Consider the following 25,222-nt stretch of genomic DNA (forward strand, 5'->3'; position numbering starts at 1 on the left):
TAACTGTAAAAGAAATAGGATCATATTTAGTGACTACAAATTTGGCCCCATTTCACTGACTTGAGTGTTAGCGGAAATCAGACAGATGGGGCTTTCTGGCACTATAAGGCACTGGACCCTAAGACATTCACAGAGTGCCTGTTACACCCAAATGTCCAGAACCGCTCAAAGTTCCCTAAAATAGGGCACTTAACGTCTAAGAGAAGATACAGTCCATTCAAATGGCAGGTGTTCTGGACTATTGGCACTTATTGTTTCTCACAATTAAAGTGATACTTTGAGATTTTGGAAATGAGCATGCTAGCTTAATATACCCATAGACTTCCAGTCAACGCTAATTAGCATTGGCTTGCGAAACTACCTCTAACTTCTTTCATACTGGTCACAGAGACATAAAAATGGCATCCACAAGTTCATCTGACTCTGGGGAAGTAAATCCCAAAGTATCCCAAAGTGTCCACAATTACTGTTCAAATTTGACATAGATTAGAAAAGGCTCAAGATAAACAAACAGGAAAACATCCTCCCAAAGAGCTGGAAGTTACTTATCGGGTAGCAGTGGCACAACCACACACAGATGTTTTATAACACAGTACCTATGGTAATGAGCGACACACACACACACACACACACACACACAATCTGCCTGCTGAATTTATCAGTAACAAAACATCCACACGTGAAGGTGCAGGTTACAAGCACAAATTCGGTCCCAATTTGCCACCTACCCCTTTCCCTTGACCCTAACCCCTTTGATGTTTTCAGACCTGTGAGTTCCAACAATACACTGCTTTTGACCCTTTGGATCTGCAAACATTGACAGGTTGGGGCCAAGAGGAAGGGGTAGGAAGATAATTGGGACTACAGACACTACTTTCAATTCAGGGGTGGATTTAGAATTTCTATGGCCAAAAGTCCCATAGGTGAAGGTTCAAGTTACAAGCTAAAAACCTAGACTCTCAATTCAGGGATGGGCCCTTTCAGGGATGGGCCCTATCAGGGGATGGTGGTGACGACCTGATGCCCTTGTAACAGGAGGGTAACACCAACAGAGAGACTCCCTGTATTGATCTGACGCCTTTCCAAGGACAGACAGGAATGGTATCAGGTTTTACCCATGCCCAGCACACTGACCGTGGATTTGTTACAGACTTTGGGTTGGGCCACTGACGTCCATTTCAGGGAACAGATAAATTAATAATTTTAGGACTGGCTATAATACAGGGAGTACACCAACGGTATCGTATGCACCATCCGACACAGCAGGGATGAGTCGAGAGAGTGAAACCAATGCCTTTGTTTCCAAGCCTATTCTTAGACTACATTGGACTTTTAAGCAAGATTGCCTGTGCCTATTTGTAAATCCTCATTTATAATTTTTCCAGGACTAGACTCTGCGGTACAGAAATAGGTCATCCCATGTCTGTGTTTGTGGAATCCCACTTTCAGTCCTTTTATAAAACTGAACTGGGTCGTTCCACCAAATGAGTACCTTTTGCGGCCCTTTGATATTTTAAGTAGAAATTGTGCACCAATATTGCATTTTAAAAGCTTGTTATGTTGAATGAAGTGCCCTTTAATTTAGACCACTTGGGAAATTCAATGACTCTTTTTAATGTGAATAAATACTTGCTAAAGTGCCATAATTCAGTATGTTGACGTGTCCCTTTGTGCACCCTTTGAGAGTTCTAGGAAGATTTGAACCGACGTAACCCCAACCATTCTCCAAGTTTTCACCATCATGTTTTCTCCACGTTCTAACAATGAAAATGTAAAGTTGAACAGGTGCTATTTATGTCAGAATTATTTTTTTAAAAGATATGAAGTTACAACACCCAAAAGGTACTAATTTGGTGGACCCAATTAGGCCTACTCATGAGTCATGTCATTCCTGACCTAAAAGCACTAGCACCCAAGCATATGCCAACCACGAAGTAAAAACCAAGCAAACTCCTACAAACTGTGTTTAATGCTGATCATTAAGTTCTGATAGCAAAGACAAACAGATAGCTATGAAGTTTCATTGTAGCAACCATTGGGCTCCATGACAACCAAAGTGTGAGATGCCTGGCGACCATATCTCTGACACTTCACCAAATAGCATTGCTCTACTTCTAGAAAACAAGACCGTGACTAAGAAGAACATATTTTAATAGATAGTGAGGAAGTGTCATGAACATTTTGTGTGGTTTAGAGCAAACAGGAAATGTGTGTTTTATTTCAATGGCACCAACCAGAGCTGTGTAGTATATGGCTCAGGCACCAACAGACACATTTACTGTATGATAATCCATTCTGATTACGCTATTTTAAAATCAAAACATTTCCCCTTGATACGGTGACCACTCCTGTTGCAGGAATTCTCGAAATTCATCTCATCAGTCACCTTAATTCAATTATCAATTACTTTAGTTAAAAAAAGACTTCAACAACAAGATAACAAAAGAGGTGCCTTATTTCCTGTTATAGGATGAATGGATAGGCAATCCTAAGAAGAGGGAGTAATTCTCTCCATAGCCTATCCCTCAGGCAGCACTGCAGTGGCAGTACACACAAGGCTATTACGAACACAGCCTTGTTTTCAGAATCATGCATATCTTCTCTCTGAAAGTACTTCACATAAATGTAATATCTCAACATGCACCTGGCAAACTCCAGACATGCAGGCACATGGCCAAGGTAATGAATCGGCATAATAGCACAGCAGCACCGAATGGATATTAACAAAAAGGTTTGTCTAAAATGGCATCCTTTATCCTATATAGTAGGCTATATAGGCCAGGGAAACGGGTGCCATTTTGTACACATCCAAAGTACCAGTACCCCCATAGCACCCAAATGAATGAGACCTACTTTGCAGTTTTTGCATCAGGTTGGCAATGTCCTTGGAGGTTCTTCCGGACTGCCATGGTGAGGCCATGTCGTTTTTTCTGCTACTGTCTGGACCACAGCAGGTGATACACTGATGCAGTCGAGACAACAGGAGATCATCCCACGTTACTTTTCTGAGGAGGGCATCCCCTCATGCCCCTCCTCTCCCCTCCTTTCTCTGACTCTGTCTCTCTCTCCCTCTCGGTGTGTCTCTCTCTCGCTGTCTCCGTCTCTCTCACTTTCTAGCTCTGTCTCAAGCCGGTTTCAGAGGCTTGATTTGGGCTACTGCAGCAAAGGGTCCAATCGAATCTCAGGTTTCAGATAGGAGAACAGCAGCTTTGCTACCCAATGGCAGCCGTCCTTCCATTCATTGTCTAGAGAGGAGAGAGATGATACATGTGCCAATCAGTGTGTTTCCTTGAAAGTGACAGCTATCACTGTCAAGTATGTATTTATATATGAATATTGACTAAATAAAAGCATTATTCATAGCTCATAAGTCATTATAAATGTGCTTATAATGCATTATATTGAGGCTAGGTACGCTATAGGAAGTGTTACCAAAACCCCTAGTATCTATGAATGAAATAGCATTGTGAAATCATGAGTCAACAGAAAATGCTCTATGAAAGTGACATGAAGTTTACAGCACGCCTACAGTGCATGCATCGTCTGGATAAACAAAAAATGAATGAGCTGTCAAAAAAATTGATTTTGAGTCACACTGCAAACAACAAGTCATTGCATATTAATTCGCTATAATGTTGGTTCCATTAGGAGTTCTTGTCTTGAGCTATTGCGTCAATTGTCTCGTCTCGAGCTATTGCATCTATTGGCTAGGCAAGAAATGTTCCTTCCCATATGAAATAACTACAAAAAAACGGAACATACTCAGTAGTAACACATTAGTAAAACAAATTGACACAAATTGATTAATCTAGTAAAAGAAATGCATGAAAAGTTGCACTAAATAGAGCATTCAAACGTTTCTTACCCCTACTGTCAATCCTACAGAAAGCGCATGAAGCATTAACTTCAGGGAGGAAGTGTATGTGCGTGTGTTACGATGTTGCCAATGGTAACAATCAAACTCTGTAGCAGTCGCCGTATTTTTAACTATACATTTTTTTATGTGAAACATTGTAGCAATATTAAATACTATTTCAGTTCCTTGTAGTTTCTTGCTATAAAAAAAAGAAGAAAATGGTCCTCGCGCTAAAGTTATCGCGTAGTTATTCGCGCCATGTCAAATTGGAACATTCCTTTCCTTACACTTTAGTTTTTTATGTGCATCTGTCTATCATTTGACTTCACTGCCATCTTCTGAATTCTTCAAGTAATGTAGGTTATCTAGTTTGTCTGCCCTACTCTATGGACCTACAGTGCGCTTATCAGTACACACTACACAGTGCTGCATAGTAAATCAATTGACTTTTATTCAGGAAAGTTTGGAAAACTGTCTATTTATCTAGGCAACCACTTCATACCAGCAATTCAGTGACAGTGTCAATATATTAATGTAGCCGACAAGGAAACCACAGGGTTGGGTAGGTTACTTTCTAAATGTAATCAGTTACTAGTTACCTGTCCAAAATTGTCATCATTACATGTTGGATAACTCAAACTCAGTAACGTAATCCGATTACATTCAGCTACTTTTAGATTACTTTCCCCTTAAGGGGCATTAGAAGAAAACACAAATGTTTTGGTAAAAAACTGAGGGATGGGCTTGGAGAAATGTAACAACTCTCAGATTAATAGACAGAGCTATGGATGCACTGCCCATCCATGATATCAAAATTATTATTTTAACCATGTTATGAGGCTATACAGTGTATGTTTACATTTACAATGTTTACCAAACATTGGAGAAAGACAAGCTTATATTGTGGGTTTTCATGGAGTGTGACAGTTGAAATAAGCTCATGAGGCATTTATACTTTATATTCTTCAAGAATCATTGGATATATATATATATATACACACTACCGGTCAAAGATTTTAGAACACCTACTCATTCAAAGGCTTTCTTTATTTTCACTCTTTGCTACATTGTAGAATAATAGTGAAGACATCAAAACTATGAAATAACACATATGGAGTCATGTAGGAACAAAAAAAGTTGTTAAACAAATCAAAATATATTTTAGATTCCTCAAAAAGCCACCCTTTGCCAGCTTTGCACACTCTTGGCATTCTCTCAACCAGCTTCACCTGGAATGCTTTTCCAACAGACTTGAAGGAGTTCCCACATATGCTGAGCTCTTGTTTGCTGCTTTCTTTCACTCTGTGATCCGACTCATTCCAAACCATCTCAGTTTGGTTGAGGTCGGGGGATTGTGGAGGCCAGATCATCGGATGCAGCACTCCATCACTCTCCTTCTTGGTCAAATAGCCCTTAAACAGCCTGGAAGTGTGTTGGGTCATTGTCCTGTTGAAAAACAAGTTATAGTCCCACTAAGCCCAAACCAGATGCAGAATGCTGTGGTAACCATGCTGGTTAAGTGTGCCTTGAATTCTAAATAAATCACGACAGTGTCACCAGCAAAGCACCCCCACACCATCACACCTCCTCCTCCATGCTTTATGGTGGGAAATACACGTGGAGATAATTGGTTTACCAAATCTCCGTCTCAAAAAGACACGGCGGTTGAACCAAAAATCTCCAATTTGGACTCCAGACCAAAGGACAAATTTCCACTGGTCTAATGTCCATTACTCGTGATTCTTCGCACAAGCAAGTCTCTTCTTATTATTGGTGTCCTTTAGTAGTGGTTTCTTTGCAGCAATTCAACCATGAAGGCCTGATTCACGCAGTCCCCTCTGAACAGTTGATGTTGAGATGTGTCTGTTACTTGAACTGTGTGGAGCATTTATTTGGGCTGTAATTTCTGAGGCTGGTAACTCTAATGAACTTATCCTCTGCAGCAGAGGTAACTCTGGATCTTCCGTTCCTGTGGCGGTCCTCATGAGAGCCAGTTTCACCATAGTGCTTGATGGTTTTTGCGATTGTACTTGAAGAAACTTTCAAAGTTCTTGAAATGTTCTGTATTGACTGACCTTCATGTCTTAAATAAATGATGGACTGTTGTTTCTCTTTGTTTATTTGAGCTGTTCTTGCCATGATATGGACTTGGTCTTTTACCAAATAGGGCTAACTTCTTATACCATCCCTACCTTGTCACAACACAACTGTTATGGGCAGACAAATCTAAGTTTGAGGATCACAAAGAAGAACATTCGTGAGATGCAGAAAAAAATGAAAAGATGCAGAAGGAGTGCTTGACGGCATCTGTCAAGCATGGTGGAGGCAATGTGATGGTCTGTGGGTGCTTCGGTGCTGGTAAAGTGGGAGATTTGTACAGGGTTAAAGTGATCTAGAAGAAGGAAGGCTATCACTCCATTTTGCAAAGCCATGCCATACCCTGTGGACAGCACTTAATTGGAGCCAATTTCCTCCTACAACAGGACAATGACCCAAAGCACAGCTCCAAACCATGCAATAACTATTTAGGGAAGAAGCAGTCAGCTGGTGGCCTGTACAGTCACCGGATCTCAACCCTATTGAGCTGTTGTGGGAGCAGCTTGACCGTATGGTACGTAAGAAGTGCCCATCAAGCCAATCCAACTTGTGGGAGGTGCTTCAGGAAGTATGGGGTGAAATCTCTTCAGATTACCTCAACAAATTGACAACTAGAATGCCAAAGGTCTGCAAGACTGTAATTACTGCAAATGGAGGATTCTTTGACAAAAGCAAAGTTTGAATGACAATTATTATTTCAATTAAAAATCATTTCTAACCTTGTCAATGTCTTGACTATATTTCCTATTCATTTTGCAACTAATTTCATGTATGTTTTCATGGAAAACAAGGACATTTCTAAGTGACCCCAAACTTTTGAACAGTAGTGTAATTTAGTCCAAAAATGGATGTAGCAGCTACAGGTTGACCCTTTAAGTCTATCAAAAGTGTGTGAGTTCGAGTGTGTGTCCATTAGGCCTATGGATAATTTTTAAAATCAGAATTAATTAGATTGAGCAATAAAATCCCCACTTTTATTCCATAGGCTGAGTCAGGACAAGCAAGGGTCAAAACCAGGAGGACGAGAAAAAGAGAGACTGGGGATACCCAGGAGCTGCGAAACCACTGGTTGACTTGAACAACAAGACAAACTGGTACAGACTGACAGAAAACACAGGTATAAATACCCAGGGGATAAGTGGGGAAGATGGGCAACACCTGGAGGGGGTGGAGACAAGCACAACGACAGGTGAAACAGATCAGGGTGTGACATAGGCAGCTTAAACTTCTTGAATTCAACCATTATTGGGTTCAAATACACATTTAGATTTGTGAACAGCCATCCACAACAACCACAATCCGTAATGCGCGAATGGCTAAATGAGAGAGCAGGATTGTGATTCACATCAATGCGCTATGTTGATATCAATAATAAGTGATATCAGGATCACCGTAGACTACATCCCCGCTGTCGGCCTTACCTCCAAGCATTTATTCAAGTTGGATAATCTTTGGATGCCCACAGCAGGCGCACCATGTGAAGACATAGCTTAGACTGTAGCCTGCTCTTTTACCGCAATCCATCAAACACATTTGCTGTGTCATCATAGTGTCTCTGACTTGTGGTCAGACTCGCTCAAGTGGAATAAATTTAAATGTGCACCTTTGTTCTATGCTGATTTGAATGTCATTAAGAAAACAGTTAAGTGTCAATTATAGTAACGGATTACAGTTACCGTGTTTTGTAATCCCTTACATGTAATCTGTTACTCCCCAACCCTGCCACTGCAGTTAACGAAGTTTTAGAGTTTAGGGAGCACAACAATTGAAGGAAATCCCATCAGAGGCTGTACACTTGATAGTGTTCACTGCAGACGTTCCATTGGATAGTGACGTTTTGTTAGGTTTGCTTATTAACATACATATCTCTTGTGAAACACTTGCAAAACACTTGGAAACATTGAGATTATTGTGTACACTATATCCTCACTGCCTCTATCACTATACCTTAGACAATATACCATTAAAAACACTCTATATAACATGAAAAAGGCTCCTGATCTAAAAGTCACAACGTTGCCATTCAAATACAAGTAAATTACAGTATTTCATAACAGAGCCAAGAAGCCATTGTTCAAGAGGAACATTGATTGTTCATTAATCAAGAGGAAATGATGTCAGAGGAAGCAGCCTTGTTTCCCAAAGTTCTGCCCCAGGCAGATAAGAAAAGCACAAGCTAATTTTAAAAAGTAGAGAGAGAGGCAGGAAGCATGACAGCAACATTTCCACTATTGCAAACAAAACAGACAGGAAGAAATGGACCAAGCAGACAGCCTGTCTTGAAAAGAGTCCAGTTCAATGTGCTGCAGTGTTCTCAGTTTGGATGTGAACTACTTTTCTTTTCGTTATTATAATGGCGTTCAATGAGACAAATCCATTTCTGGATATACTAAAATCATTTAACATTGGTAAGAATTTTAAGCCTGCCTTTTTTAATGTGTTTATTTTTCATTAAGGGATATGAGTATTCTATCTTTAAATGACTGCATTAGTCTTATATAATACTACTACTACTAATATATGCTATTATGCAGACGCTTTTATCGCTTTTATCCATACATTTTACGTATGGGTGGTCGCTGTAAGCAAACCAACTACCCTGGAGTTACAAGCACCATGCTCTACCAAAGGACCACTCAACTTCTGTTTAGTTCTGTGTTCACAGTACATGTGTTATCAAAGTTATTGTCTGAATTTTACCTACAGTCCGTCCATTAAGTGATATGAGACCATCTTCGAGTAGTCGATTTACCACAGTCGGTTTTTCATTTGTGAAAATGTAAATTGTGAACCATGGAAGCAATCAATTTGCCAAGGAATGTATACTGGCATTTTGAATCTGAAAACTCATTTATCCAACAAGTGAGTTCTTTGCCACTCCATTTTGTTCAACCCCAGCAGGCAAAACTGGTTGCAATGATGTCATTACAACCAAATATCAACTTGATTGTCCTCAGTATCATTTCACCTCAAATACGGTGACATTAAATTAGGGAAAATCTAAAAAAGTTGTCTAATATCTTCCTCCTTTTCCTCCAGGGAACCTAGTCCTAGCCTTCTGTCTGTCCATGTTGTTGGGCCTCCTGATTGGAGCGCTGATCTACATCCTCCTAACATGGCTGTCGAGACGCAGAGCATCCACCCGGATTACCAGGCGTCCCAAACAGCAGCACCGCTCAGCCACCTCCCAGCGCTCACACAACCCCATAGCCAACTGCCAAGGCCTCTACCGGAGCACAGTGTTCGACCGGCACAGCGACAACAGCCTCGGAAGAGGTATTCTGAGCCTATATAGACAACCATCGGTGGAGCCGGTTGGCCCACTGGGGAAGAAGACCAGCTCAGGATCATCCACCTTCCGACCAGTGCCCAAGGGCAGCAGGATGGGTCAAGGTGACGGGGCTGAGGGTGACACTAACAACCAGGATACCTTGCTTCTTCATGACACTACTGCCAACAATTCATCAGCAGTAGATACTGCCTCCCTCATGCCAACTCAACCCCAACGGAATTCTTTTTGGTTGGGAAACAGCAGTCTTAAAGGGTTCCTGCCCACACAGACTCCTCCTCCCACATATGACAGTGTCATCAATGCCTTTCAAGAGACATGCACCTGATGATGTCACCATATGCTGCCTGGGATACATGGGTTGACTGGTTATTACAGTATAGGCTTTACTACTGGGGGCCTTTGGAAGAGATAGGGGCTCTGTCTTATGGAGAACTGTTCAGTTTTGAGCAAGATGACCTTTGGTCCTTCTTTGGGCCATCGTCCACCCTGCCTTCTATTCAGTCTACTATCTAAGAAATCTAAATAAATAGATTGTGCTCTGACTGACCATAGGTTATGTTTATGTTGAAGAACGGTGTGTATCCCAATGGAATCTATATAAAAGAAGATGAAGGTTCGAGAGGATTGTCTATTATGGCCCACGTTTCTGTGATATGTTGATAAAGTTGTTAATAAAGTTGTAATTATTATCCAGTCTTATGTGATCTATCTACATGTTATACATCTGAACGTTTCTGTGATATGTCTGTAGAGAAGAGGTATGATTTTCCATAAAAGCAACATCACTTTAAAAAATAAACTCAGCAAAAAAAGAAACGCACAGGACCCTGTCTTTTTCAAAGATAATTTGTAAAAATCCAAATAACTTCACAGATCTTCATTGAAAAGGGTTTAAACACTGTTTCCCATGCTTGTTCAATGAACCATAAACAATTAATGAACATCACACTTGTGGGACAGGTACAGGATGGCAACAACAACGTTACCTATGGGCACAAACCCACCGTCGCTGGACCAGACAGAACTGGCAAAAAGTGCTCTTCACTGACGAGTTGCGGTTTTGTCTCACCAGGGGTGATGGTGGATTCGCATTTATCGTATAAGGAATGAGCATTACACCGAGGCCTGTACTCTGGAGTGGGATCGATTTGGAGGTGGAGGGTCCGTCATGGTCTGGGGCGGTGTGTCACAGCATCATCGGACTGAGCTTGTTGTCATTGCAGACAATCTCAACACTGTGCATTACAGGGAAGACATCCTCCTCCCTCATGTGGTACCCTTCCTGCAGGCTCATCCTGACAAGACCCTCCAGTATGACAATGCCACCAGCCATACTGCTCGTTCTGTGTGTAATTTCCTGCAAGATAGGAATGTGTTCTGCCATGGCCAGCGAAGAGCCCGGATCTCAATCCCATTGAGCACGTCTGGGACCTGTTGGATCTGAGGGTGAGGGCTAGGGCCATGTCTGGGAACTTGCAGGTGCCTTGGTGGAAGAGTGGAGTAACATCTTGCAGCAAGAACTGGCAAATCTGGTGCAGTCCATGAGGAGGAGATGCACTGCAGTACTTAATGCAGCTGGTGGCCACACCAGATACTGACTGTTGCTTTTGATTTTGACCCCCCCCCCCCCCTTTGCTCAGGGACACATTATTCCACTTCTGTTAGTCACATGTCTGTGGAACTTGTTCAGTTTATGTCTCAGTTGTTGAATCTTGTTAAGTTCACACAAATATTTACACATGTTAAGTTTGCAGAAAAAAATGCAGTTGACAGTGAGAGGACGTTTCTTTTTTTGCTGAGTTTATATATTTCTGTTTTGTTGCAAAATTATTTCTGATTATTGCTGGAGAAATATCTTCATCTGTTCATCATTGATATTTTATTTTCTAATCAACGGATTTTTCTCTACAAGTAGCATGTCTTTGGGTATTGGTATTGGTATTCACGCTGCGGGTCTCAAATCAAATCAAAAATCAAATGTATTTTTCTCAGAAGATTGCTATATCACACTGACATGTTTTCTGAGATATTGAACGCTTCTCCGGGATTTGTGAGATCTGATGATCGGCGCAGCGTGACTATAATGAAGTCAACCTGTAACGCACCCAATGTAGCCGACATGGCAATGAAAACTACATGGCAACCGGCATTAAAGGCGCACCGAGCGTCAGCAGAAAGCAGCCTGGCAATCTATGGTGGACTGCGCAGATGAAGGATATGGCAGCGACCTTATATTTGATCAAGTGAGTTCTGCATCTTGTTCGTGTTGGTGTCCTGCATATTTTGACAGAATTGGAATTGGTCAGATAAAGGGCAACGAGCAAGGGACATCATCCTTTTTATACAGGTTCCTCTCCACTGATTCAATCTCAACGAATAGCGGTGGATGAGGGTGATTGATTACGTTCAGTCTAAATGTATTTTCATTCACTACGACAGGGCGATTTGATTGATTCATTGATTATCCATCTTATTGTAAATATGGAAAATATAGCCGGTGGATACTGGACATATTGTGGGGTGGTGGGTTATTTATTTCGCGTACTGCCATTTAAGGGATGATTCTTATTCTGTCTATTCATTGAAATCTACAAGTTTTATTGAATTAGTATCGTGTTAATGACGTAACAGACTGACGTTCTCCGTATCTATGGAGACACGAAGGCAAGAGTGTTCGGTTCAGAATGTTCAATGCAGTGTTGCATAGAGACCAGGATTCTAGACATTCCCATGTCATAGCTGAGAGTAAGATACGTTTCAAGGTTGATGCACTGAATGGACAAGGCAGTGCTTTTCCTGTTTAAAGGCTGCACCCCTTCGATGGAATCTATATAGGCTATGGATAACTTGGAATAAAAATGCCACATTTATTCTTTAGCTTTTTCTTTTTATTTGACACAGAATAGTCATCAAACTGCATATTTCCATACTGTAGCTACAGTATTTCCGACACTTGATTGGAATCACTTCATGAAGACACAGGCCTATTGAATAGACCTGCCATAGGCCACCATGTAATCAGGATGGGCATTTCAAGACATGAGGACCAGGTTGTCTCCATGTAGTAAACTGAACGCTGTGTGATGCTCTGAATCTTTTCAGTGATAGATTTTCTCCATCTGGGAATTAGGAAATATCTCACTCTTTAGTGCACCCACCTTCTGAATGGAAACATGGACACCACCTGCAAAGGAGGAATTGTAGTCAACAATGTCCAGGAATTATGAGGTGAGTAACATGTAGGCTATTATAATTCTAATATATGTTACATTACCTGGTCATACATTGCCTAGTAATGTTGAGTTATGACTTGACTGTATTGGATGGTTTGCTAGGCCTACCTCTTGCAGAAACAACCTAAGCACATGAGCCTACTTAATAATCCAGAATAAAGAGTGATATAAAAACACTAACGAAAAACAAAAACAAAAACAAAAAATCAAGTCAGTCAATGATACCCTTGAAGAAAGACACCAACCTCCACTATATTATCCTCCTCTGCTTACCTCCAAGCCTGGTCACTCAGTAGGGATGTTGGCTACTGTGGAACATGGTCCCATCCTCTGCAGCGACTCCAACATCCTCTGCCTCTCCTGGAAGGGCCGGGTCCCCAAGAGCGAGAAGGACAAGCCGGTGTGCCAGCGGCGCTACCATGAGGAGGGCTGGCTGGCCACAGGGAACGGGAGAGGGGTGGTGGGCGTGACGTTCACATCCAGCCACTGCAGGAGAGACAGGAACACTCCTCAGAGAATCAACTTCAACCTGCGAGGACACAACAGTGAGGTGGGTCTTGTTATTTTTTTTCCGAAACTGCGTTTATTTGCAGAATTTAATAAAAAATGCCCTCATATAAACACCCAGATTTAATCTGACAATCATCACAAAAGAGCATTTTGTGTTATTTAAAATAGGCGATGTAGAGTAGGTGGAGGAAGTGGACTGTTTTGTACTTTCTCTCATTCAGCATTTGAATATGAATTGTATTCCACTTTCACATTCCTAGAGAGCCCCCTATGTTCGTGGAGTATAATAGCAGTTGCATACTTCCCTTTGCAGGTTGTGTTGGTTCGTTGGAATGAGCCCTTTCAGAAGTTGGCCACGTGTGACATGGAGGGAGGCATCTTCGTCTGGATTCAGTATGAGGGACGGTGGTCTGTAGAGTTAGTGAATGACCGTGGTGCCCAGGTACGATAATGATAAGATGCCCGGGTACGATATTTTTACTATATTTTTATTGGGAAAGATAATGTATTGGTGAAAACATTATGTAATGCTGGAAAGATAATATAATGGATGCATTTCTAATCTCTCCATAAGGTGAGTGATTTCACATGGTCCCATGATGGCACTCAGGCCTTGATCGCCTACAGGGATGGGTTTGTCTTGGTGGGGTCAGTCAGCGGACAGAGACACTGGTCCTCAGAGATCAACCTGGAGAGCCAGATCACCTGTGGCATCTGGACACCTGACGACCAACAGGTAGGTACACCTGAGCTAACCTGGTTTCTGGCTGAACCTAAACAAAACATTGAGCATTTATTGCCATTTTACAAACAAATAAGATACATATTATAGTATTGACCTTTTTGTTACTGGCAAACAATATATGAAATAATCTGTTGGTTTCGGGGACACAGATTTAGCCTTCACTAAAAAGCATGCTCATTTGAGATTCTTGTTGTTCTTGTTGTTTGTCTATTGCCTGTCCAGGAGATGTACTTGTACATCAAGCTGCCTTGTTCTGCAGAAAAATTTGATAGGCTCCCTGCCCTTATGGGCTTTTCTGGTTCGGACACAGTTTACTTACTCTTTGTCTAGGACTAGGTTTAATCTTTGTCCAGGAGACCACCCCCATTGATGTTTTCTCTCAGAAAATAAGGATTCCTGCCAACTGCCTTTACTTCAGGTGTTGTTTGGTACAGCCGACGGTCAGGTGATAGTGATGGACTGTCATGGCCGCATGCTGGCCCATGTCCTGCTACACGAGTCGGATGGCATCGTCGGCATGTCATGGAACTGCCCCTGCTTCCTAGTGGAGGACAGCACAGAAAGCGACACCGACTCTGATGACAATAACCCACCTCAAGGTAAGATACTGTAATAATGATAATGCAAGGTAGTGTGGTTATTTAGATCATTTAAGCACTGATTCTATGGGCACAGAGAGTGACGCTGCGTCTTGACAATAACCCAGCTCAAGGTCACACATTGTAAACAATCAAGCGAGAGAGAGAACATCCCTGTCTTGTACCGCTCTCAAACGTGAAAAAAAGAGATGTGATAACATTTTTTACCTCTACTGTGAACACTATGATCGTGCACATTAGCCAGGAGGCTAATGTGTTTATTTCTCTCTCCCAAGTGCGTATCCTGAAGCCCCTTCTGACCGTTAGCTTCATATCAGGAGACATCAGTTTGATGAACAACTACGATGACCTCGCTCCTACCGTCATCCGCTCAGGACTCAAAGGTAATGACTTTTTCAATCTTAAACGTGTGGGCGGACCGAATGTGTTGTGACTGAGCTCCTCCTGTTCAGATGTGGAGGTCCAGTGGTGTTCTCAGGGGGACCTCCTGGCGGCAGCTGGGATGGAGAGACATGGGCTCCCTGGAGTCCCCTCTGACCCTATCGTGAGGAACGCCCTGGTCAAATTCTACAACGTCCAAGGAGAACATATCTACACATTAGAAACACCTGCCCAGGTGAGCTCCCCTCTTTGATTCACTTTTCTGAAATGTTATTGTATGATATTTACAAACTGGTTGTAATTTGTTTGTGATGGCATAATTTCAACCAGTTTTTGCCTTCTGGGTAGGTCCTCTAACACGTATAAGTCAAATTCTATAAGTCATCTGAAATCTTCAATGAATAACTACAATATCAACAGAAAGTATACTTGACATAAAATGTACTGTCGCCGCACTTCCAAGTCTCGTTCAGTGGGCTATGGAGAAAGCCAGAAATCAAGGTTCCGTAGAATGTGAATACAACAGAACAGGGCCGACTGGGAACCTGCCTTGTCAACCTTTGCCTTGCAGCGCCCCATCACCACTATCTGCTGGGGCCACAGAGACTCTCGTCTGTTCCTGGCGTGTGGCACAGCGCTGTACGTGGTGCGGGTGGAGCACCGGGTGGCCAGCCTGCAGCTGCTGTGCCAACAGGGCATCGCCAGTGCCCTGCGGGAGGAGAGGGACGTGGGCAAACTAAACATGCCCTCCTTACTCTGTTCCTATGTCACAACCGCCTTCATACCCACCATCAAGGTAAAATAAGCTTTATTCAGTTGGCTACTGTAGGTTATTATCTGAGCTCAAAGCCATCTGGACTTGTTCATTTCAAAATGACAGGACCCCTTGGTCGTAATCCTTCAATGTTTGTAGATCGGTAAGGTGCAGGGGATATGCTGGAAGCTCCATCACTACCCTGAGTGTACCTATCCAGATCCTAACGATCTAAAGGGGTAAGGGCCAAGGGGAAGGGGTAGGGGTAGGGAGCGGATTGGAACCAACTGTTAATGCTTTTCTCTTGTTTCTCTAGCCTCCTATTCCTGATCCCAACAACATCCGGGACTTTGTCAGCTACCCCACAGCTGGTAACGAGAGGCTGCACTGCACCATGAAGCGAGCAGAGGACAACCCAGAGGCAGGGGGACCCTGTTACACCCTCTACCTGGAACACCTAGGTGGTCTGGTGCCCATCCTTAAAGGCAGACGCATCAGCAAGCTACGGCCAGAGTTCATCATCATAGACCCTAAAACAGACAGCAAAGCAGGTGGGATTGGCACAGAAAAATGTATAATAATGCACTTTCAAAAATAGTTAGTATGTTACACACTAACAGCTCATTTTAGACCGGTATATCATGATGAGTTGGGCAACCCTACTATTGTGTGTTCACATGTATATTGTATATTTTTTTCCTGAAGTTCTACTGTTCTGACCTGTTTATAGAGGTGGAGTCAAATATGATTTTTTTATTTGTTTGTTTGTTTATTTGCTTGTTTGTTGTTGTTTTTTCCCCCTCCAGATGAGGTGTGTGTAAATGCTATGATCTCCTACATGACTGACAGCTGTAACTGTTCGGACTCCAGCGACATTGAGTTGAGTGATGAGTGGGTCGGGAAGAAGTCCCCTAAACTGTCCAGAGGAAACGGATCACCCAAGCTTTCCAGGTATCTTTCATTACGATGGTCTGGACTCTGGAAGAGTGAGGTTATAAGACTAATGTTTACCATATTCAACCCTAATCCTAACCATTACCTTTAGTAGCCGATCCATGTAATACAAAAAGTTCAACCTTCGTCAATAGGTCATACTGATCATTTTATTTGTTTCAAATGTTATTTGTTCATAATTTTAAATTGGTCTATTTTGCCTTTGTTTGCCGCTTGTTTTGGTTGTTGTCTGGCATAGAAGGAACATGGAATCTAGAAAATCTCCCAAAATGTCCCGGGCTAGTCAAGAAGGCCCACGATCACCCCGGTTACCAACAAAGAAGCCACCAATTCGATCTCCCAGTTTGACGCGTCGAGAGATGTCCATGGATGGAATCTCTGAGGTATTGTCTGAATATGTGTCGCGTGGAACGTTGGTATAGTGGTTCTTTAGTGGTTAGGGGTTGAAATTGTGGTTTCTGCTTGTTTAGATTTAGCCACTTCTGTGCCCAGAAGTTAACCGGGTATAGTTAGCTGGCTAGCTCATGCAATATTTGGTTCTGGGTTCTGGATCATTTTTTACATAATAAAAAATATGAATCTATTTGCTTGATTTCACAGCATAATTATCTTGCTCAAGTCACGTCCAATATTTGGGGGACAAAGTTCAAAATCGTTGGACTTGCTTCTTTCCTACCTGCTAATCTTGGTGCAGGTAAGATCACCGACATTTGCAGGGAAAAAACACAGCCATATTTTCAGTATTTACCTTCTTTTTTTATTATTCCTTTATGTTGACTACTCCATTTCATTCCAATTTGATTGTAGAAATCTTTTCCTCTGTTTTAGTTATCTATAAGACCAGTTTGCTGCATCTACAACCAAGGCAGATGACAATCTACCTTCCGGAGGTGCGGAAAATATCACTTGACTTCATGAGCCTGCCTGTCTTTAACCCAAACGTCTTCAGTGAGGATGAGGATGACTTGCCTGGTAAGTCGTGAATGAATGAACAATTAAACAAACTAATAATTAATTGATACTGGAATTAAGTATCAAGTGCAAGTTTACATGAATTTCGGTTGGATGTTGACTTCTGTTTAGTAATGAATGTAGTACAGAACAATACCTAAAGTTATTGGAATATTCTTTGACTTGTCTTTCAGTGATGGGACCATCTGGAGTGACAAGTGACAACCCTCCCTGTACGGTCAACATCCCCATCGCACCCATCCACAGCCCTGCCCAAGCCATGTCCCCCACTCAGAGCATTGGACTGGTCCAGTCCCTGCTGGCCAATCAGAACATCCAGCTGGATGTCTTGACCAATCCCACGGCTACGGCTTCAGCGGCAGCGGCCGCTGCAGCAGCCTCAGCCTCTATTGCAGGGCCTGATCACGGTCAGAATGCAGTAGCAGCACAGTACAGTGGGACTCTAGGAAGGTACTCCAACCCAGGACAGGTGATCTTTAACAGGCTAGAGATGGGTCCCCTCCTAGCTGGAACACTGCCTCCACCTCCGCCTCCACATCACCCCCCTCAACAACCTCAACAACAACGTCCTCAGTCTCAACAGACACACCAACAACAGTCCAAACAACCACCGCAGATACTAACCCAACAGCAGCAGCAGCAACAACAACAGAGAATGCAACAGCATCAACAACTACAGCACCAGCAACAGCAGATTCAACAACAACATCAACAACTACAACAGCATCATATACAGCAGATCCAACAGCAGCAGCAGCAACAGACTCAGCAGCACCAAGCACTGCAACAACAGCACCAACAACAACAGGCGGCACTGCAACAGCAACAACAGCAGATCCAACATCAGCACCAACACTTGCAACAACAGCAAATTGCTCAGCAGCACCAACAGATGCAACTGCAACATGAGCAAATGCATCAGCAGCAGCAACAAATGCAGCAGCAACAGCAGCAGATCCGACAGCAGATTATAGAGATGAGGCAGCAACAACAGCAGCTGCAGCAGCAACATCAGCAGATACAACAGCAACACCAACAGATGCAGAGGCAGCACCAACAAATGCAGCAGCAACTGAAGCTGCAGATCACCTTGCCCCCTCCGCCTACTGGCTATCCCACCATCTCTCTGCAGCAGTTCCAGGTACTGCAACAGATACCCCACCCCAGTGCAGAGTTGGGACCAGAAAGAGGAGAGCAGGGGCATACTCAGAGCCATACACTGGGCAGGCCAAGTCTACCGCGATCCAGGCCTCCATCATTCATTGATGTAGACAGCTTACGGTCCAGACCTCCTTCCTTCATCGAAGCAGACACATCAAGATCTAGACCACCGTCATTCATCGACATAGACACAATACGGACTAGAAATCCTTCTTTCATTGATGCAGATACAGGTACATTGCGGTCTAGACCCCCGTCGTTCCTCGATGCAGACTCCTCCCGATCCAGACCTCCTTCATTCATAGACACAGACACACTACGTTCTAGACCTCCTTCCTTCCTCGATGCAGAGACTTCCCTTGAGATCCAGATGAGGAAGGTGAACCCTCCACCACCCTACCCAGGAACCATAGTGTCTGCAGCCACCGTCACAACCTCCACCGCTCCTCAGACCCTCATCACCAACTGTGACAACCCCAACATACTGGTCACAACAGACCCGTGTCTGAAGAAAGACGAGTTCTCACTCCACCCAGTTGGTCTCCAGTACCAGATGGGATACGAGAGGATCACAACCTTTGACAGCAGTGGGAATGTAGAGGAGGTGTGTCGCCCTCGCAGAAGACTCATAAGCAACCAGAACACCTACGCTGTTCAAGGCATGGGAGGTTCGGCCACACTTAAAGTCACCTCATCGTCTGACAGTAAGAAAGTCCAGCTTCCTTACAGCTCAGCGACTCTAAGCCGCCTCTCTGTGCCACGATACTCCATACCCAGCAGAGACCCGCCCCCCTACCCAGATCCAGCCAATCAGGTTAACATTAACACAACGACACTTTCTCCTCCCCAACGCATGGACAGTAGTCACATGATTCACGCCACCTTGCGCCCTGACCGGCGAGACGTGGAATCTCGCCTGAAGGTGTCCCAGATGGTTGACGCTTCAAGGACTCTACCAACCAAGTCTAAGATCAACAGTGCGGCCCTAGCACTCTCTTACCAGCAGAGGGTGCCCACGGCTCTGTATACCTGCACTCAGTGCAGTAGCAACAGCAGCAGCACCAGTGTCAGTGTTAGTGGTGGTGGTAGCAGCAGCAGTGGCATCGCAGGAGGCACTGTAGTGCGACAGGATTTCCCACCAGGAAAAGGTGCTCATCACAGCACCATCATTGTTCACTCCAAAAGCACTTTGTCTCAAGCTTCTCAGTCATCTTACAATCTGCTGAGTCCTGTTGATAACAGCAGGGATAGGACTGTGTATGTGAACTCTGCCTTTACCGAAGACGAGACATTAAGTCAGCAGTGTCGTCACTTGACTCTTGGGGAAGTTAGTTTGACACTGAAACGTCCTCCACCATACCAGTGGGACCCAAACACTGCAGAGGAGTTCTGGATACCCCCAGAACAGACTATCTTAGCTCCTCCTCCACCACCAACACACAAACCACCACCCCCGATCATCTTCAGCAATGCTCAGCATCTGGACATGACACGGCTGCCTTTTGTACTCTCAACAAAACCTCCCAGCAGCCCAAGTACTGTTACTTTCCCATCAGGTTACCAGATCTCCATGTCACCTTTCCCTCCAGGGGTTGGTCAGGATGGATCCCCACTCCAGTCCATGCAGAGCCATCCACCACCCTGCCCTCCCAACGAAGTAGTTGCTCCAGTCCCCCAGTTTGCCCAGCAGGACCCCAACCTGGTCTTGCCACCTGGATACCCTCCCAGGCATGCCAACCTAGCTTGCTGCCCTCTGCCCCCGATGTACCCAGGGGCCGCCTCCTGTGCTGGGCTTCAGCTGCACCCTGTTAGCCTGCACCCCTGGAACCCATATAGCCTACCCATGCAGGACCTGTCAGGCTCTGCCACCCTCCCCAACAAGTCTCATCAGGTGTTAGAAAAGCCAGTCCTCTCCCCGCCCCCTCCTGTTGCTCCCCCTCCACCACCTCTTACACTTCCTCCTCCTCCACCAACCGAGCTGCCGAAATCCAAAAGCCCTACAGAGGAGCTGGCGGAATCTGCCAGTAGCTTCCAGGAGCCGTCTTCTCTAAACGAAAGCCCCGTTCCAGACCGACAGGGGTCCGACATGTTCAGCAAGAAAAGTCGTAAACGTCTAGACAGCCGAGCTGAGGCGGCAAACATGACCACCGTCTCAGAGGGCAAATCCAAAAAGGAAGGGCGCGCCCTCTCCGACTTCAACTCCCTCATCTCCAGCCCCAGGCTTGGCGGCAGGGAGAAGAAGAAACTCAAAGGCCAGAGGGAGCAGCTGAACAAAACCAAGAAGCTCAACAGGACCAGTACCACCAGCGAGTTCCAGGACAGTTCGGAGAGCGAACCCGAGCTCTTCATCAGCGGAGATGAACTGATGAACCAGAGCCAGAGCTCCAAGAAGGGTTGGAAGAGTAAGAGAAGCCTGAGGATGGCCAGTGAACTGGAGGAGATTAAGTGCAGGAAGGCCAATGAGAGAGAGGACCGTGGGCTGGGCAGCCAGGGATTCATCTATGTCATGGCCAATAAGCAGCCACTCTGGAATGAGGCCACACAGGTCTACCAGTTGGACTTCGGAGGACGAGTCACTCAGGAGTCTGCTAAGAACTTTCAGATCGAGCTGGACGGGAGACAGGTAAAATTTTGCTTCCATTATTTACAGAAACCTAGATACACTGTAAAAAAAGAACCACCTATTTATAATTTAGAATGGGAAATCTGTTTGCGGTTGCTTTAAATATAAGTTTAGCTTCCAGTCTCTCTGGAGGCCTGGGTTCAGTTCCCACCACTGCCACCAACTGTCACATTGCCCTGTTTATGGCTGAGATGAGTCAGCACTCAAATTGAACTTCAGGCAGCAGTGGCACAGCCAGAAGTTCGTTGGTGGGTGGGCCTGCAGAAATTTGGGTGGGCCAATTATTTGTATTTATTTTGTATTTTTGAGGGGGTTGGGGAAAGCAACTGCAATTTTACACATTTTGTCATGGGGACATTTTCACAGCTAATCTCATGCTATTCTACACATTTTGCCAACAGGCCCACCTGTACCTATGCCCCACAGATGTGATGCAAACAGGCCTTCCTTACAGCTTTGTTCCTGTCTCTTTTCCCCTGTTCTTCTACAGGTGATGCAGTTTGGCAGAATCGATGGGAACGCATATATCCTGGATTTCCAGTATCCTTTCTCAGCAGTGCAGGCCTTTGCTGTTGCCTTAGCCAATGTTACTCAAAGGCTGAAGTAAGAGACTGCTCTAACCAGTGGTGTAGTGGAGGATATTTTGTGCAAGTGTTTACCTACCTTTTGCGGAAAAATGCATTGAAAGTATAGGGAGCATTACATTACTCACCGCAAATGGCGATCAGTGTTTACCCACCTGTGTTTTTTTACCACTACGTCACTGGCTCTAACCCAACGTCGCATATGTGTTCGGAAAAAAAGGAGGAAGGGAAGCGCTGCTAAGGTACACAATAGTAGATTGTGGGGTAAATGAATAGGATTCATTAAAATGCCTTTTATTTGTATGGCATGTTCAATGTTCAAACGCTGACATGTGTGTCATATACAGTATATGGCTCTGTTACAACGTACTCTGATGCAAAGTGACAGAATAATCAGAGATGATTATACTGTGTCCTGTAACACGGGACTGTCAGTGTAGTTCTGTGCTGGACCAGACGGATAATAGGGCTATGAGATACATTTTAGTAAGCCTCACAACAAAGCTTTTTAGTTTCTCTTACTTACCGTATATATGCATTGGATTTAAAAACTGCCCTTGGAGATGTGCAATTTTAAAATGCGTGACTAAGATTGCAGGTTATAATGGTCATAAGAAAAGTAAGTGCAATGTTGGACAATGTTGAAATAATGTATTGTGAGAGAGGAGACCATGTTGATTGTGGAAAGACAACGCGATGAGTTGGAAAGTAATAGAGTTTATTTTGATGTTATTTCGAAGATCACTTCTATGAAGTGATCCTAGGAATATCATCATTTTCCGTAAATGTTTTTGTAGGACCTAGAAATATCCACATTTCCATTATGTAAACGTCATTGTAGGACTACATACCCTCATATGACATAAATTGTAACACATTCATAACTAAATTGTAACATGTATGTTATCAAACCTTTCTGCCCATCATTTCATTTGGTTGAACCTATGAAAAAAATGTCATGCATGTGTAAATCATTCACCAAAATCATCAAATGCATGGTTCATGTATCTGGGGGGAAATGCATACAGTAGAAATCCCACCTGCTTCCAGATCCGTCAACTTATGTTAAACCCTGCAAGAAAATGAAAAGCTATCCTTAATTTAATGTTATGGTGTATAAGCTTGGTTGGCTCTGTGTTTTAGTCACTGGGTGTGGTTATGATTGCTACTTGAACATTGCATTTGAATGTAAAGTGCTTTGCCTCCTTGGAGTTTCTGCTGCTGCTTTTGATAGATATTGTCTGCATTGTTGCTAATAGTGTGTCACTTGGTACTGAAAACATTCAAGTTATCATTTTTTACATTTTCAGATTTTAATTGGATTTGATTGACTAATTAATTTGTGAATATGTTATTCAGTAATTAACATTTGTCTTATGCTGCTTTATCTGAAAGTACTGTAACTTCCAAAATAATGGAAACACTTGAGTAAATGAGGGATACGAAGTATATTGAAAGCAGGTGCTTCCACATAGGTGTGGTTCCCGAGTTAATTAAGTAATTAACACCCCATCATGCTTAGGGTCTGGCATACAAATGTTGGGGAGGCCATTATTTTGGCTATCATGGCTGTGTTATGACAATTCCCCCATCCACAGGGCACGAGTGGTCATTGAATGGTTTGATAAGCATGAAAACCATGTAAACCACATGCCATGGCTGTGTCAGTTACCAGATCTCAACCCAATTGAACACTTAGGGGAGATTCTGGAGCGGCGCCTCCCTCCAGCATTTGCCGTGTTTCGCCCACCAAGCAAAGAGTTTTTGTATGGAGGCCAATGAGAGTGTCGAATTTGGTCAGCAAAAAAATGTATGGCTTCTTTACTACTTGAGGTTTATAGACGTTTCGTAATGGTTAAGTTGTTACGAGTGTACTGATATAAGTAGGACACGTGACATCTCGCCAACATTGAGAAAAAACACTTTGAATCTGAGTTGTCTCGAGTTGGCTATGGATATTCATGGCATGAGGCTAATAGCATAGCATCTCTTGCCATTGAATACAGGAGGTTAAAAACGATTACAATAGTGAGATGTATCCACCAATCCAACGAAAGGATAGGCGGGAGCTAGACAGCCCGCCATGACGCTTTATGGACAATGACTCCCATTGTTATGGCAGGGATACATGTATATTGTTAGTATATACATCATTTTTGGCGGTGCTTGAGACAGCGTTTTCCACCACAATCAACCAAATTATGGAATTTCTCACAGAAGAATGGTGTCGCATCCCTCCAATAGAGTTCCAGACACTTGTAGAATCTATGCCACGGTGCATTGAAGCTGTTCTGGCTCGTAGTGACCCAACGCCCTTTTTAAACACTTTCTGTCGGTGTTTCCCTTCTTTTGGCAGTTAACTGTATATCTGCAGGTTATGTGAGGATTCAACTATTCAAATCAAATCAAATGTATTTCTAAAGCCCTTCTTTACATCAGCTGATATCTCAAAGTGCTGTACAGAAACCCAGCCTAAAACCCCAAACAGCAAGCAATGCAGGTGTATAAGCACGGTGGCTAGGAAAAACTCCCTAGAAAGGCCAGAACCTAGGAAGAAACCTAGAGAGGAACCAGGCAATGAGGGGTGGCCAGTCCTCTTCTGGCTGTGCCGGGTGGAGATTATAACAGAACATGGCCAGGATGTTCAAATGTTCAAAGATGATCAGCAGGGTCAAATAATAATAATCACAGTGGTTGTCGAGGGTGCAACAGGTCAGCACCTCAGGAGTAAATGTCAGTTGGCTGTTCATAGCCGATCATTCAGAGTATCTCTACCGCGCCTGCTGTATCTAGAGAGTTGAAAACAGCAGGTCTGGGACAGGTAGCACGTCCGGTGAACAGGTCAGGGTTCCATAGCCGCAGGTAGAACAGTAGAAACTGGAGCAGCAGCACGGCCAGGTGGACTGGGGACAGCAAGGAGTCATCAGGCCAGGTAGTCCCGAGGCATGATCCTAGGGCTCAGGTCCTCCAAGAGAGAGAAAGAAAGAAAGAATTAGAGAGAGCATACTTAAATTCACACAGGACACAGGAGAAATACTCCAGATATAACAGACTGACCCTAGCCCCCCGACACATAAACTACTGCAGCATAAATACTAGAGGCTGAGACAGGAGGGGTCGGGAGACTGTGGCCCCGTCCAACTATTCAATGCTTAGCATTGTTACTCTACTGTGTAATACAGCAATACTTCAATGCGTATTATTATCAATACAGACAGTGTGTGTGGGTCATTATGAATCAGCATCACCACCTAAAATAATATTATTTTGTTGCCTAAATGGATTTTTATTTTATTTGAAATCTTATACAATTATTTTGTCCAGTTTATATATCAGATAATATATCATACATTAAAATATAGGCCTACCACCCGATGTTCAAAAACGTAATAAAATGTAGAACACTTATGTCTATGTCTATTCATTGTGTGTGTGTGTGTGTGTGTGTGAGTGTGTGTGTG

General features: G+C 43.6%; 2 protein-coding genes across 3 annotated transcripts; both read left to right on the forward strand.

Annotated features, from left to right (window-relative positions):
• The first annotated feature begins 8,087 nt into the window (after positions 1-8,087).
• myct1b (myc target 1b) lies at positions 8,088-9,934 on the forward strand. The gene is made up of 2 exons (XM_021573789.3): positions 8,088-8,361; positions 8,993-9,934. The coding sequence occupies exons 1-2, from the start codon at positions 8,307-8,309 to the stop codon at positions 9,568-9,570; spliced, it is 633 nt and encodes a 210-aa protein (XP_021429464.1). The 5' UTR covers positions 8,088-8,306; the 3' UTR covers positions 9,571-9,934.
• A 1,087-nt stretch (positions 9,935-11,021) lies between these two features.
• On the forward strand, positions 11,022-25,169 carry LOC110497595 (tubby-related protein 4-like). Of its 2 annotated transcripts, none has more exons than XM_021573791.3 (16): positions 11,022-11,488; positions 12,376-12,473; positions 12,759-13,028; positions 13,302-13,430; positions 13,563-13,724; positions 14,152-14,332; positions 14,608-14,715; positions 14,785-14,948; positions 15,285-15,509; positions 15,784-16,018; positions 16,274-16,418; positions 16,660-16,804; positions 17,022-17,115; positions 17,250-17,393; positions 17,567-21,177; positions 21,668-25,169. In XM_021573791.3, the coding sequence occupies exons 2-16, from the start codon at positions 12,456-12,458 to the stop codon at positions 21,782-21,784; spliced, it is 5,748 nt and encodes a 1,915-aa protein (XP_021429466.3). In that variant the 5' UTR covers positions 11,022-11,488; positions 12,376-12,455; the 3' UTR covers positions 21,785-25,169. The 2 variants fall into 2 exon arrangements, with proteins under 2 accessions (XP_021429466.3, XP_021429465.3); XM_021573790.3 differs by having other exon boundaries at positions 11,342-11,488; positions 12,348-12,473.
• The last annotated feature ends 53 nt before the right edge of the window (positions 25,170-25,222 follow it).

This window comes from Oncorhynchus mykiss, chromosome 19, assembly GCF_057628025.1.
Source record: "Oncorhynchus mykiss isolate SJ-2025 chromosome 19, ASM5762802v1, whole genome shotgun sequence".
Lineage (NCBI taxonomy): Eukaryota > Metazoa > Chordata > Actinopteri > Salmoniformes > Salmonidae > Oncorhynchus > Oncorhynchus mykiss.